The 16,235-nt window shown below is 40.7% G+C and overlaps 1 protein-coding gene across 6 annotated transcripts in view; it reads left to right on the forward strand.

The window, feature by feature from the left end:
* The window catches only part of PAG1 (phosphoprotein membrane anchor with glycosphingolipid microdomains 1), a 139,727-nt gene extending 123,703 nt beyond the window's left edge, over positions 1 to 16,024 (forward strand). For 5 of the 6 annotated variants that reach the window (XM_082719438.1, XM_082719440.1, XM_082719441.1 and 2 more), the window contains 2 exons: positions 2,910 to 2,969; positions 7,191 to 16,024. In XM_082719438.1, the coding sequence (XP_082575564.1) occupies positions 2,910 to 2,969; positions 7,191 to 7,559 (429 nt within the window). In that variant the 3' untranslated portion in view covers positions 7,560 to 16,024. The remainder of the gene's footprint in view (positions 1 to 2,909; positions 2,970 to 7,190) is intronic. The other variant, XR_014308499.1, reaches the window with a different exon arrangement.
* The last annotated feature ends 211 nt before the right edge of the window (positions 16,025 to 16,235 follow it).

Below are 16,235 nucleotides of genomic sequence, written 5' to 3' on the forward strand. Positions count from 1 at the left end.
CCTTCGGCTCAGGTCATGATCTCAGGGTTCTGGGATCAAGCCCCACATCGGGCTCTCTCTGCTCAGCAGGGAGCCTGCTTCCTCCTCTCTCTACCTGCCTCTCTGCCTACTTGTGATCTCTGTCTGTCAAATAAATGAATAAAATCTTTAAAAAAAATTTTTTTTTAATAAAATATAAATAAATAAATAAAACAATGGCCAAGCCTTCTCTCTTTCTGCAAACCAGGCCACAACAGCCTGAAATTCACATCTTCTGTTGTAATTATCTCCTTGGAATTTAACTAGGCCCAGTCTTCTTAGCCAACTACAATATAATTTCTATTCTCTACACCGGAAAAAGCAAGGTTCTCTCATCTCAGGTTTTGGTAGGAAGGACAAGTAGGTCAGTCAATAGTAGCCTTAAAAAGGATCTGGAGTTCATGATCAAAAGGTGAATCCTGGCTCTGGTTATAGAGGTCATACCACAGAAGTCATTCTTCACAGTATTCTCTGAATGCATTTCGACTTTCATATTACCCATGAAATCAGCTGCTGAGAGCCTCAATATAGGTGTTTATGAACCTAGTCATGAAATGCAAAAATGCAGCCTAACATTTGGACCTTCATATAAATTGTGCCTGAAGCAATTAAGGCTTTTTTACTTAAAAGCACTTGAAAGATAAGAAGGTCAATTATCTAACCACCACCGGTAAACAATTCTCCAGATATCACATTAGAATCTGAAACTATCCATCTGGGAATCAGATTACTTTTCTACAGTAATACAAGAATGAATAACTCATCATCTCCATTATAAACAATCCTAATTTTAAGCAATTCAGGGAACTTAAAATATTTAATATTCATTCATTTTTTTCATTCATGCACAAGAAGATTTTAGTGAGCACCAACTATGTGCCACACAATCTTCCGGGTGTTGAGAATACACTGGTCACCAAAACATACAAATGAACAAAAATTCCTGCCCCAGTGGAGCTTACACTTTAGTGGGGAGAGAGAGACATAAATAGACACATAAGTAAAGTATATGGTATTTTAGAAGGTTTTAAGGTTTATAGGGAAAAATTAGAATAAGGAGGACGAGGAAAGTAGAGTGGGAGTACAGTTGTGAGTAGGTGGTCAGGGCACACCTGGTGTGAAAGTGGCATCTGATTGAAATGTTCAAGGAGACGGGAAAGTCGGGGAAGAGCAGGTGGAGCAGGGAAGGGGCAGTGCGAGGCGCTGAGGCTGGAGCTTGCACGGCCCACCCAGGGAAGAGGAGGGCACAGGTGTAGCCGGAGAAGAGTGATAGAGAGAAAGGTAACCAAGGGCCCAATCCTGTGTGGCCTGTGTTCAAAATCTGAATTAAAAGGGGGTCGTTAGAAAATCTTGAGCAGAAGAACGGATTATTCTTAGGTTTGGAAAAGATCGCCCCGACTGTAGTGTCAAATTCAAGTGTCAAGGGTAGGAGAAAGGAGACCAGTCAGGTGGGGATTCTCACAAACCATATGGAACAGGGCAGGAATGGGAGACGCTACACGAGAGCCAGGAGTTCTGCTGGTGGACCAGACGTGTAATGAAAGAAAGAAAAAATCATGATGAGTCCCAGGTTCGGCCTGAGCCTTTGGAAAGAAGGAATCACCCTTAACTGGAATGAAGAGGAAGACTACAGGCAGGCAAGTTCTGGGAGAAGACTGGGTATTCAGTGCTAGAAATGTTCTGTTTTGGACACCTGCTGGATGCCTGAGTGGAAGCAGCGGAGAGCAGCGGGACGAATGAGCAGCCTGAGGAGAAAGGGCCTGGGCTGCATTTGTACACTTGAAAGTCCTCAGCAGAAAGTTTTTCCTAAAGCTGTGACACTGAATGTGGTCATCGAATGAGTGTCAATGGCATCTAGAAGAGTTCCCAGGGCACAGGCCTGGGAAGGAAAAGGAACCAGCAGAGGACACCAAAATAGGAAAGAAAAACAGGGAAGTTCAATGTCCTGGAAGCCAAGTGAAGAAGGTGCAGGGACAGAGGAGTGGCCACTATGGGAAACACAGCAGTGGATCAGAAAGTACGGGCTAGGATTAACCGTCCCATTGGTTACACGGTGGATATTGGTGTCCTTGGAGTGTCAGAGGGAGGAACTTGACTAAAATGGGATTAGAGAGAGAATAGGAAGAGAAAAATTATTTGAGCAATTTCTTCAGACAATTCTTTTAGGAGGTTTTGCTATAAAGGGACGAGGCAATAGATGGAACTGGAGGAAGGGTTGTTTTGTGTTTAGAAACAGGAAGATCAGCATGGTTTCAGGTGGTGGGAATGATTTCATAGCGAGGGAATAGCTGATGGTATAAACAAAATGGGAGACTTGCTGGAGCACATATTCCTGAGTAGATGGGGAGGGCCAGGATCTCCTGCATGAGAGGAGGGGGTCACCTTAAAGAGGGGCTTGGAGAGTTCTTTGGTGACGGGGAGGAAGGAAAACTCATGAATGCAGCGATGGGGGCAGGTGAGTACAAGTGCATGGACAGGTCTTCTGATTTCTTCAGTTTTCTCACGGTCACCAGCTAAGACTAAGGATGGGTGAGAAGGTGTTGGGAGTTTGGGGAGAGAGGAAAAAGTGGGAAGTGGACAGCTAGGAGAGCAGGGACTGGGTGTATGAGCAGGTGTGGTATGACAGGGAGCAGCATTAAGGCCTCATGGGAGGGTTGAATTCACCAGTGATCAGGAAGAGCACTGGGTATTTAATACTACTGGGTATTGAACAACATCACACAGACTTTTTATTAAGTGTTTATCTTCAGTTGCTCGACATATTTCTTTGTAGAAACATTTCTTCCCTAAAAAACATTTTTATAGATAGATGTGTCACAACATATACGAAAGAAAGGATGGATTATTGATCTCAAACTATACCTTCCCTTGGTTTGTGTTTATTTTAACAGAGATTTAGTTCATTGTCGTACAAGTCCCGGGAAGAGGACCCAACTCTCACAGAAGAAGAGGTGAGTTTTGTTGCTTTTTCTAAATAACCACAAGAGCTCTAAAGAGTTTCTCTCCTTGCATAAATGACTATCATGTTACCTTCTCCAAAAAAGCTAAAATACTCTCTTCAGCATATGTCTGGAGATCAGGGTTTGGGTATGTTGGCTTTATAATGGTTCAGAGAGTGAGTGGCAGAGGGTAAGACATGAAGGAAGAGAGGATAAACAGGTCACCTAAGTAAAAGAAACTGAGTAGGAAAGAAGCATCAGAAAAAAAATAGAGGAGGGGAGAAAGTAGGATGAGAAGAGAGAAATTTATGATTGAGAGCGTTAGTGAGCAAATCAAGAAGGCCACCTTTGAAGGAAATTAATCATGGGCTGGAAAATACAGGAAATTGAACAGGTGGGTATAGGGAATTTAATCCAGTCTAGGAGATGGAGGAGGAAGGTTTTAATGAGGAATTTTGGAGCCCAGAGCAGGTAATTCCAGGAAGTCCAATTCCAGGCTGGCTGGACAGTCAGACATAGCAGCCAACAGGAGAGGACTCTGTTCTCCCAAGTACCAGGGCTAAATATTCACTGGTTAAACTTTTCAGTGAACCATTAAACTTACACAATCCAGTATACACACACACACACACACACACACAGTCAAGCTAGGCTCAGAGAGCTGAACACCTTAATTTATCTGGCTATATATAGCTTCTGCCTAGAATTCCTAGTATGGTAAATTTGGTACATGTAGAAAAATGATCAGCGCATGCAGGTACATCCCCTCTTACCATCACACTTAGCAAAGAGTATTAAAATAGGAAATAGACTACGATCCCACATTGGAAGTTCAAAGATCAGACGAGCTGTTCACAGGCAATGCTGCCCACATGCTTCTGTGTTTCCTGCCCCCGGGAATGCATCTGCCATCTAGCCACCTGGCCTTATAAGCCAGAACCCTGGACATCGTCCTTCCCACCCCATTTCCTCACTGTCCTCACACTCAGTCAGTAGCCAGCGCCCCTGGTTTCTTTCCCACACCGCGCTCTCCGTGCACACAGGGCCCGCCCCTCCCCTCACTAAGGCAGCGCAGCCTCCTGCCAGCCTGTGGCGGCTCCTTTGCCTTCTTCCAGCCTTCTCTGGACCACACTGCTCCACAGCCCTCCCCCGCCGGACAAGGAAGTAGAATATATGAGAGCTCTGGAAACCAGGCCTCTAAGATACGTTGAGGCTACGTAAAACTTTAAATTACTTTTCTTCTAATCTTACATTGTTTGTGGTTTTAGAAAATAGGACCTAGAAACACTGATGAATTTTTAACATAGATTCAAGAACTATGATTCACATACAGTCATTTTTGGAAGATGTTTTAGAAAAAATAATTATGGAAGTCACTTATTTCTGTATTAATGTAATCGAATGTTAGTCCAGACTGAAACTGAGATCTGAGTTTTCAGTACTCTTATCCCATTTTAACAGAATGATGGGGAAAGGGCTGCTTATAGAAAGAGAAATGGGGAAAAGGTAGAGAGTAATTTAGGAGAACATAATAACAATTTACAGCCAGAATAATAAAGATGAAAGATTTAAGAGAGAAAAGTTATGAAGCCAAATAGCAAGGGGGCTTGAAAGGAACAAAATTTACTCCCGACAAAGCAGAAGGTAATAGTCCTTGAAGGCAAATACTCAAACAGAACATTAGAAGACTTGAGAATCTTTCATAAGCGTTAAAATTTACGACATCCTCTGCAGAGTAGGTTCCTGCCTAGAAATAATACGGGTTCCAAATTAATGAAAGAGCCTTTAACTTTCTAAAAAGAATATAAAGACCAAGAAGACCCAAGTAATTTCAAAGAGTAGGGGCATTTATGGCACGCATTATGGGGAAGAGCATTGGGGAGAGAAGCTCAGAGGCCAGTCCCAGTGTTACAGTACAGGTGCGTGTGTGTTCAGCCTCGATGCTCCCCCCAAGGTGAGCTCGCTGCCTCCCCTCTTCATCCTCATCTGTGATAATCTAGCCACATTTTCGGCTCAGACCACCTTTTAGATATTAAGATATTTGTACCATGCTAGGAAAAGCAGATGATGTACCTTAATTCTTCCTAACTTCAAAGAAATTATAAATCTTCATTTCAAGAGTAATTCTTCCCACTAAAATCTCTAAGATTTTGAGTTTCTCAGTGAGATTTTGAGTAAGAATGTCAATTTAATATTCATTAGAAGGGTCAGAGCAACATGGCAAGCGCTTCCCAAAGATGATTTCTCTGGCTCCGAATATTTGGATTGTCAAGGCCTGGCAAAACACAGCCCCCAGACTGCAGTGAAAAGTTCTCATGCAAATGACCAGTTAGCATGCGGCAGGCCTGTCTTGAGAAGCTTTTGAGGCCAGCTGGAAACTTCATCCACAGTATGTGAGATATGTGAAAGCAAGAAAATCTCTCTCCGCACTTGGGAAGCCAAGCATCTGTCAACAGGCATGTTCATTTATTTCCTGGGTGTTTGAATTAATCAATCATTATGGCCAAGATAAATATAGGTAATGAAGGATATTTCCACTTATTTCCAAGCATGATTTCTAACAGTAAAATAATAACCCTCAAAAAAAAAAAAAACTCTTAAAAAATCTCTTAATCAGTATGTTTAATCTATGATTACCAACAAAACTTAAATCCCTCTTGATAGTAGAGGTTATATGGGGTATATGAGGGAGACTGAGTAGGTATGCCTGGAAAGTAGCCCAATCTTCCCACAGGAACGAATGCCCTCTACGTTAACTATCTCCAAATTTCATTTCTGAGTTGGCTGGTTGCAAATAAGAATGAATTTTTCCCACTGAAGAAAACTTAGCCCATCTGTAAATGTCTACTTAACCAGTAATATGCAATGAAGTTGAAAATTAATGGAAAATGAAGCTTTTATAGATACATGTGTATTGCCAACCAGAATCCAGGACCTACTTTTCAGACTGCTTTCATGCCGAAAGAGTGGGTCAGATAGTCTAACTCAGTGGTTCTCACACTTTAGTGGGCCTGTGGGGCCCCAGGCCCCAGCATTTCTGATTCATTGCTTTCTGGGATGGAGCCCTTAGCTTTCTAATAAATTCCCAGATTCTGGTGCTGCCAGTTTGAAGCCCACATTTTGAGAACCATTCATCTAACATGTTTTCTGCCCTTTTTTCAAAGCAGTAGAGCATTTTTTTTCAGATGAAATAGCATTCTGATAATAGAAATCAAATAAAACATGATACTGGAGTGAGGTCCCAAGGACCTCTTGAACTTCCTGTTCCTCCTGCTCTCCTCATGCCTGCCCCTCAGAAGACCCAGAGAACCTGGTACTCAAGGAGTTATGCCAATACGGCTGGTCTACTTGCAAAGTGGAAGATATTATATATAATTGTTCTCTAGAAGTATACTCCAGGATCAGTACAAGTAACGAAGAATCCACTTCGGGGTTTATATCTGAATGAAATGAAAACTGTCTTGAAGACGTATTTTCACCCTCATGTTTTTGCAGCATTATTCACAATAGCCAAGACATGGAAACAACCTAAGTGTTCATCAGCTAGTGAATGAATAAAGAAAATGTGAGGTGTACACACACACACACACACACACACACACACACAGAGGAATATTATTCAGTCGTGGAAAAGAAGGAAATTCTGCCTTTTGTGACAACTTGGAAAGACCTTGAGACCATTATTCCAAGTAAAAAAAAGTCAGACAGAGAAACACAAATACTGTATGTTCTCACCTACATGTGGAATCTGAAAAAGCCAAACCATAGAAATAGCAAAAAGAATGGTGGTTGCCAGGGGTTGGGGAGTAGGGGAAACAGGGATACCTTAGAGGGTACGAACTCCCAGCTATAGCCTGAATAAGTTCCGAGGCTCTAATATAGAGCACGGTTCCTATAATTAAAAGTATACTGTTGTACTCGAAAGCTGAAAGAGTGGATCTTACATGTTATCACCACACACACAAAAAAATGGTAATTATGGCAATGAAGGTGTTAACTAACCTTTGTGGTAATCATTTTACAGTATCTATCAAGTTATCATGTTGTATGCCTTAAACATACATAAGTTATATATCAGTGATATCTCACTAAAGCTGGAGGGGAAAACTGGCCAAAGAAAAAAAAAACAAAAAGCAACCTTCAAGGGACACACACATGCCTATAGTGCTAAATATCTAGCTTGCAGGGAGAAGTCAAACTTGAAGCTTATTTCATTTACCCTTTGTTTTCTAGATCTCAGCCATGTATTCCTCAGTAAATAAACCCGGACAGTCAGGGAATAAATCAGGACAGACTCTCAAAGCACCAGAGTCCAGCCATACCTCCATCCAAGGAGCTACTCAGAGATCCCCCTCTTCCTGTAATGATCTCTATGCTACTGTTAAAGACTTCGAGAAAACTCCAAACAGCATCAGCACGCTTCCACCAGCAGCGAGACCCAGTGAGGATCTGGAGCCTGATTACGAAGCAATACAAACTCTAAACAGAGAGGAAGACAAGTCCACACCAGAGACCAATGGCCAGCGTGGCCTTTTCCCAAAAGAGAATGACTATGAGAGCATTGGGGACTTGCAGCAATGCCGCGATATCACCAGGCTCTAGCAAGCAGGAAGACAAGCCCGCACAACGTATGCCGGTCGGCTGGGGGCATTTCTCCTGCGGAGGACAAGAAGCGAAAGCAACCCCTTCTCTGCGTGCTGCTCCAGTAAGCCGATGACAACTGAACACATGGAGACTGTTTCCCGGGGCTGGAAACAGTGAGGTACGTACCGGGACTGCCCCCGAGCGGGCCCCAGGGCCCACCCAAGCACATCTCCCTCATGTACCCTCACCTTCTGGAAAGACCCCAGCTGTCTGTGGTTTCACCCGGTGAGTAAGGAAAGCCGAACTGCAAGGAAGAACTGCGTCCATCAAGAACCACGATTCCAACTGCCCAAGATACTGCCAGGTTTTTCTTCCTTTCTTCCCTTTTTTGTGGTCTGCTCCTCACATTTAAATGTATGGCTTTCTTCCCCCTTGAAATCGTCTGACTTCTAATGGTTCATTCCAAGAAAATTCTCCCACAAGGCTTGGCCTTTGCCTTCAACTTTGGGGTTTCAAGATGTAAGAAACTGCGGTCACTGGTTACTGTCCAGTGCCTGGTGCTCTTCTGAGAGCCGCACTTGGGAGAACAAGAACCCCCACCCAGTGGGCAGGACTGGGGCTGCCCGCTGAGCTCCTGACACCTCCCTGCCTCCTGATTTGGGCACTCTACATCAGCAGCCTCTCTCGAAGTACTTGAAATCATTTTTAGATGCTTTATTTTATTTTTCTAGTCAAAGCGGTTCCCCTCCTTCACCCCCTACCCACCCAGTATTTGAAACTCTTCAGAGCCTTTTCAGTATTTTCAATGAATATTGTGGTACTTCTATACTTGCTTCAGCCCAGAGCTCATTCCTCTGAAACAGAGAGCCTTAATCTCTATGTTGGGACACAGACCACATATCTGGACGGCAGCCATGGCGTCCGTCTCTGAAGGGCTGTGGACTTGAATGTGTATTTCTGATGACCCCTGCTGCCACACCAACAGTGTGAGATTTCATAAGTTAACTGCTACCCTAAGGTAATCTATCGAAAATTAAAATGTAAACATTTATTTTTGTTATATAAATTTATAAGATGTTTTATGTTTAATGCCTAATTTCTAGAAAGTGCCAGAAAAAATGTATATTAACTATTTTGATTTTATGTACAATGATTTATACTCTCATTCTGAAAAAACACCATAAAGCACATAAGCTAGATAATTACATGTAGTTGTTATCTGTTTTCTAATCAAGTGTTTAAAATATTGAAGGTTTTTAAAGACTTGACTTTTCAAATGGTACTTGGAGCCCTGGTCAAAGTCATCTGGCTCACTACAGAAATAAGTGGAATGGACATAAATGACCATTTTCCGTGATTTGTGGTGGGCAATACTGAAATATTTGAAATGGTAAAAAAAAAAAAAATGGAAGAATGAAATATGACTAGGGATGGCTGCATTAACCTCATGAAGGTATTATAATTCCAGTAAGATTTAGTTACATTTTTAAGAAAATTTACAGTGGTGGATTTTCCAATCCAGTGCTTGCAAATGCAAATTGCCTATTGGGATTTTTTTCTTCCCCTTCATTTTACAAAAATCAGTGGCTGAGATAACTCCAATTAAGAGCTCAGCCTGGTTGGAATTTAGTCATCTCTGTAGATTTTGTAAGGCCAACATTGGGAAACTTGTTCACTTTTCATTTGAGAAAGGACCCTGCTCTTATGCGAAGTGGCTACAGCAAGGGGCCCTTGCTTACACTGATTGAAAAAAGAGGCAGTTATTCTGTACTGCTGTGACATCTCTGGCTTTTCAGACTGAATAACCTCACTGTTTTCACTCCTATGACAAAGGATGCAGCTGGAGGGTGAAGCATCTTGCAGACAGTAGGGACCACTGGCGTGTCCTTCCCGTCCCCTGCATTCAAGGCTTGGTTCTGTGACTGCCTGCAATTCATTTCTGCAGTCGAGAAGTGAGCTTTGCCGGGGTAAACTGCTCGGTTGTCATTATTTTGCAGTCAGCCTGGTCTCTCCCATGAAGACCTCACGAGCCTAAGCACAGTCATCACGGACTAGAAGGAAATGGCAGAATATGCTTGGATTGGGGGAAAGGTTATCAGGAAGGTGCCAAGGTCCTCACTCTCTAAATTCGTATCTTTCATAAGCACTGTGTTTGCCTGGTGATTTTCTTTGCTTACTTAGGATTGATGAGTTTGACCCCACAATCTCTACACCATGGTGTTTCTTTAGCTCCTGGTGATGGCCGTGTCTCATGGCATACCTAGTATTGTGCTTCCTGCAATAATGTCCTTTATGAGCGCCTGACCACTCAAAGGTTTTCCTGTATTTCATAATGTCTTTACTTATTGCCAGGGAAGTGGATATGATCTCTAAAGTGTAAAATCATTTCTAGAGAGAAAAGTTCTTTATAAATAGTCATATCATCTTGAAACATCATTATCAGAATTTCCCCCAGAAGTTCTGAAATAAAGGCTATGCAATATAGCCATAAAATATGCACTGAACTCTCTCTCTTGAGTTGAGGATCTGTGCTAAGAATAAGTTGCAATTTAAAGTATTTTAAGTATATTTTAGAAGAAACTAGAAGGCCCTCCAGTACAAATCCTAAAAGAAAAAGTAATAGCACAATCCATGAGGGTTGAGGGAGGGAGAAGCAGAGTAAACTTCAGGAGCTGGCTCTGCTCTTGAGACTGCTGGGTACCTTACTGAAGCATTTTCATTGATGTATCATCGTGGTTTTGACCTGATAGTACAGCATTTCATAAATTTCATCACTTTTTACTTTATTCATTGAAAATCTGTGCTAGTCTTTGGGTTGGACAAAAGCCTGTGGTTTCTTGAAAAAAGTTTCATGTTCGGCTAAATGTTACAGTTTAAATGTATGAAAGATAATTATAATTTTTTTTTTTTTTTTTTTACTATTCAACTTGACATCTATATTATTTGTTGTTATCATTTAGGTTATGTGAAATCTCACAAATAAAATAAGCTTTAGGAAATTTTTTTTGTTTGTTTATAAGTCAGAATTATAAACTCATCTTGCCTAAAAGTAGAATCTTTGCTATTTAGTCAGGTATTTTGAAGTTTTAGAAGAATTTTTTATGCTGCTTTTACGGTTTCTCAAATGCAGTCAGCAGGAAGGTATGACCTGTTTTATGTGAAATGTTTGAGGAAATTTTAAATTCTAGAAGAAAGCAATTTTTGCTAATATGTGGGCCACATAAATTTTTTTTCCAGCCCTGAACTAAATTACAACATTAGGTCTATTAAAGCTTTTGAAAGTACTGCTGTCCTTTGTAGTGAAAAAGCTAATTACAGATTTATCTGCCCTCAAAATCTAAGAGTTAATTTTAATTGAGTGCTAACAATAGGTAGTCCACACAAAAAACTAACATTTAATCTCAGGATGTCACTAGATCTAGTTCTTGTATTAGACTTTCATTTTTCTAATTAGAGCATTTATTTACTTTAACCAGTAACAAACTGTGTATGTGTGTGTATGTACACTATACATATATATTTACATATACACACATATACATATATAAAGTTCTGGTGCCTGACTAGTGAGGATACATCCTAATATGTATTTGGAATGTCTACCCTATTAATGTGATGACTATTGTCATAAAAGCAGAAGAGAAAAAAAGTTATCCAATAGTTTTCACTTAGTAATTACAAGAAAACCTTCCTAAGTTACCTCATATCATTTTTCTAGTTAATAAATTCAGATTCTAAATTGCATCCATAATTCTCTTAGCTGAAGAACAGTGGCATTTTAAAATAGTTTTCTTATATGTGTGGCTCATTACATATTCCACATGACAGGAGGAAATGTAAACAGGCATCCTTCTCAGAGATCATGTGGAGAAGAGATCTGGCAGAAAGCACCAAGAGCCACGTGAGCCAGGATGGAGCCCAGCAAGGTGACCCCCACTGGGTGGCAGAAGCAGAGCCTGTTCTCACAAGGCTGCATTTTCTTTCGCTCTCTGGAGAGTTTAGCAAGAGGTTAGCGCAGAGCCAACAAGCACCGAGGTAGTGTTACGGACGGAGCCCAGCTCGGCGGTGGGAATGGGATCATCACGGAGCCGCAGCTCAAGACTCCAGTAGGATTTTGTAAATGAGTAAATGACATTTTTTTTCAGTGCTCCTTGTACTAGTTCCTATAAGCCCGTGTGATCGAGTGATGCCATTCTTCTGCAAGTGTTGGCTTCTGGTCCCCCGCCAGCTTCCTCTGGGTTGCTGGAGGCACCGTCTTGACAGGCTTATTGTACTGTGTAATTGAGGAAAGTTAAAGTGTAATGTTTGCTGTTAATAAGTGACTGATGTGAAAAATAGGAACATGTGTCTAAATATCAAATATGGCTTTTTTTTTTTTGGCAGTGAAATCTATATTCCTTGTCCTGTGGTAGTATTTTCTTGCTCTGTGTTGTATCTTTTCTTAACATCATTCTTGACAGTGCCATTGGACAAGCTGAACACACATAGAAAGTGTCTGACTTAAAGAGATCAGTACAGAAAACAAGCTAAATTAGTCTTCATCTGAAATTATGAAAGTAAATTTTTAAAAGCCGTGGTCCAGAAGAGAACAAATATTTGTAAGTGTTTTTTTCCCCCTGCTTCTCATTTCTAAGTCTGTTTACAGCCGGTCTCTGCTAGTTAGAAAGTATTCACTGTTTTCCTAGGTGGTTCTTTATTGAACTAAGAAATAGTAGTTCAGATTTCTTTTAATGCCATGATTTTTATTAAAAAGGCAATCTTGTAAGCATTCAGTTTGGTAATCACTTATCTTAATGCATTTAAATCAGATTTTTCTTTGCTCACCACTTATGCTATGGGTATTTTTTAAAAATGTGTTGTACTCTGGTTGTCTCAGATCACCTTATGTAATGGATTATAAAGGCTGATAAATGATCATTCTGCAAACTTCTGTGTGTTAGATTGGCAACAGTTTAATGTTACCTTGTAAACATCATGTATTATTGATGCACCTCATGCTTTCAGGGAAAGTCTGAAATATAGATAAACAAATAGGAATTTGCATTTCATTGTTCATGCATTTTTTCCTCATAAAAATAGTTTCTCAAAAAAGTGACCTATTACCTCTTAGGTGGTCCTGATCAGTTTCAAAGTGCTCCTTTTGCTCAAAAATCATTCAAGACTGTGGCATTTTGACACATTATCTCAAACATGTCTTTGACATGTCTTTGTCATGGTCTAACTGTCCAATTCACAAAAGAGTGGGGAAATTGTTTCCAATACTGGGAATTTTTAAACATCTTGGAATGTTCTCCCCTGCCTTACTCTGGTCCTTTTAAGGAGCAGGTCTGCAGCACAGGGACACAAAGCCACTCCTTCCTCCGATCTCACTTTGGTTCCTCCTGCCACGTGGTGCAGCACCAGCCCTGTTCTTTCCCTGACCCCAGCCGCTCTCTGCTATTGGTAGGACTAACCAACACATCTTTTCCCATAGGGACACAATCTTCAGATTATAGATCCTCCTGCCTTCCAGCATAGAACCATTCCCCCCCACCACCATCCAGGGAACAAACCGCTCTGCCCAACTCGTGTTTTCCTGAGTCACAGGCTGCTGAGACAAGGCCACAGGTCTACCTAGGGAAGCAGATGCTGGGTGTTGTTTGTTATAGGCTTTGCTAAACCATCCCCATTCTTAATCCACCTCCTTCATGAGGATGGTTAGCACTAGGGGACCATGGAACAGAACTTAGAAAGTTCTAATGAGGACTCAAACTCATGGTTGCAGGGAAATCAGCACCACACTCCAATGGGGTAAGTTCACCGTCCCCCACGATGTATTGAGACTGCCCTGTGTCTCCTAAGTTCAAGTGAAGTTAAATCCTGGTAATAATAGACCCATACTTAACTGTAAAGTAGGAGGATGGTTTGGGGTTTTTTTTTTTTTTTTTTTTGGTTTTTTGAGGAAAAACACCGCTTCCTTGTAAAAATTCATCACTTATAAACAGTGTAACATTTTTTAACCATTTGGCCACTATATCCTCTCCCCCTCAGGAAAGAGTGCTTCTGAATTATGTTAGTTGTAACCAGTTTGATCTACTTCCCTAGGTGTCAAGGAAACAAAACATATTCGAGCATTTAGCTGTGGAGTTACCAAATATTGAAAATAATCTGGCCATTTGTAGGGAAACTGATGTTTGAAGTGAGAAACCAGATCTCTTTTAAGCACTCACCTAGGTGGAAGGGTGATACAGAGGTGGGGGCGGGGGAGGGGGAGGCTGTCACTTTTATATAGCTAAGGATCCAGGATATGTTTAGTTCTTTTAAACGTCACTCTTAGTCATAGTTAATTATTTGGATGGGTATTCTAGAGTGTAATTCCACCCCCCACCCCGCCAGTTAACAGAACTCATATTTGCTCATTCTCTTTACAGATTTAATTTTTAAATTTTTAAAAGTTCACCTAGTTTACCAGTTAGACACCCTTACAAGAAATTCAGGCTAAAAGAGAGACCAGTGTTGGCCCCTGGAGCCTACACTTCAGAACTGTTTTACTGTAAAGTCTGGCTTGGTTTTGTTTTGCTTAACTCAACAAGCTGGAAACTATGAGTTTAAAACAAACTTTCTTTTTCCCTTCTTAAGCTGAAGGAGAAAAAAATTTTAATTTTGGATCCCATTTAGGTAGTAAAGGCTTCCCTGAAAGACAGCCATGTCCTTCTCTAGGTTAAGGGGCTAAAACCAAAAGCCACACTGTCTCTGAATATTCCTTTGACACATTTTTATGTTTTTGGTTTTTTTAAAGATTTTATTTATTTATTTGTCAGAGAGAGAGAGAGGAGCGAGAGTGAGCACAAGCAGACAGAGTGGCAGGCAGAGGCAGAGGGAGAAGCAGGCTCCCTGCTGAGCAAGGAGCACAATCCGGGACTCGATCCCAGGACGCTGGGATCATGACCTGAGCTGAAGGCAGCCGCTTAACCAGCTGAGCCACCCAGGCATCCTGACATATTTTTATGTTTTTAATGGAAAGCCCATAATGAATCTGAGATGATGTTCGTGACCTATCTTGTAAGCTTCTTTTTTGTTTTTCTTTTTTGCACTTACTTTTTGAATATATGGGTTTTTTTGTTTGTTTGTTTGTTTTCTCTGGAGCCATGCTAGAAACAATTCCAAGGGGTGACTCCATGACCACCTCCTGGCGTCCGGCAATGTGGCAGCACCGTTATCCGGGCCGGCCTCTTAGGGAGAAGCTTGTGGGAAATGCCAGACAAGCTGAATTTTATGTACATGTCCACAAGCATTTGAGAAGTCCTTTATGTCTCAGATTTCGACATTTAAAAAATTTTTTCTAGTACCAACTACATAAAATTGTAACTAAGTGACATGGGCTGGACTTCCCACCCCTTACGTCTCGGTTTGTGTGTGTCTCTGGGAAATGTATTTTCCCAGCTCCCTGTCTCCCACTCTGAGTTGCTTAAGGAGCACACTCTAAATGTATATGTAGAAATGAAAAAGATGACCTCAGTGATTTAAATTACTTTTAGATATCTTCTTTGTAAACTCAGGAACAAGCCTGGTTTGTAAATAGCATAATATGGCTACCAGAGCTGTAATTTGCAGGTAACTAGATACATCCTTTCAGATAGGTTTCATCTAAAGACCTAATTGTTGTAACTGGGAATAGAAACTCCTCATTAAAAAAAAAAAAAGCCAACAAAAAGACTTCAGTAAAAGAGTATGGCATCAGCCTATCATCTGCCCCAGAGAGCTTGTTTCTTGCCTATAGTATAGTTTTTCAACAATTTTTATGGGAGAAAAAAATGCATTTTTTTTCTTGGAAAAGTGAATTGAGGTATTGAATTAAATTCTCAGAGAGGACATATTAAAGAGAAGCATTGGATTTAGAGATGAGCTCACAGCTCTGTGGTCCCTGTTCCAGCATCAATTTTACTGTGTGACCTTGAACAAATAATTTAACTACTCTGTGCCTCAGTTTCTCCATGTACAAAATGGGGATCATGATACCAACCATTGCCTACCTCATGGATGTTATGGGGACAAATAAGATAATATAAATACAAATGCTTTGCTCTCTGGAAGAAAGGTGCTATATAAATTAAAGTTGTGTTGTTTTTTAATGATCCAGTTATTATGTTTAGGGTTTAAATAATAGCAATACTGTTAGTCATGTTAAGAATAAGTTTAATTCAACACACAATTAAAATTCTCTTCTGTGGCCAAATCTTGATCATTCACCTAGTAATGGTACGTAAGGAACTAAAATTTGTATTTGTTTTCTGTGTGCTTCTGCCCATAGTATTTCTATTCTGAATGTTCCCCAAAAGCTGGAGTTTAACTTGTAATATCTTATAGTTTACATGTAATGAACCTTATTCAAGCTATGTATAAAAGTATAATTACATGTAAATAGCAGGTACATTGTAATTAAAGGCACTTATCAAATTGTCTTTGTTCTTTTTAAATTGCAATAAAAGTCATTTTATATAAAAGCTTGTTAAAATTCATTTGGTATTTGGGAATGTCAAGTATGCCCATGTAAATGCCTTTGTGCATAACCCTGGTTGTGGGATTTCAGCAGCCAGCTCACCATGGGCCAGGAAAGACGATGTGCCTGATGAACAGGGGTGCAGGTTAGACTCGCAAACTGCAGGAAAGGCCCCGAGTTTGACACCCAGCTCCACAATGACTTTGAGGAAGTTG

This window comes from Mustela nivalis, assembly GCF_964662115.1.
Source record: "Mustela nivalis genome assembly, chromosome: 2".
Taxonomy (NCBI): domain Eukaryota; kingdom Metazoa; phylum Chordata; class Mammalia; order Carnivora; family Mustelidae; genus Mustela; species Mustela nivalis.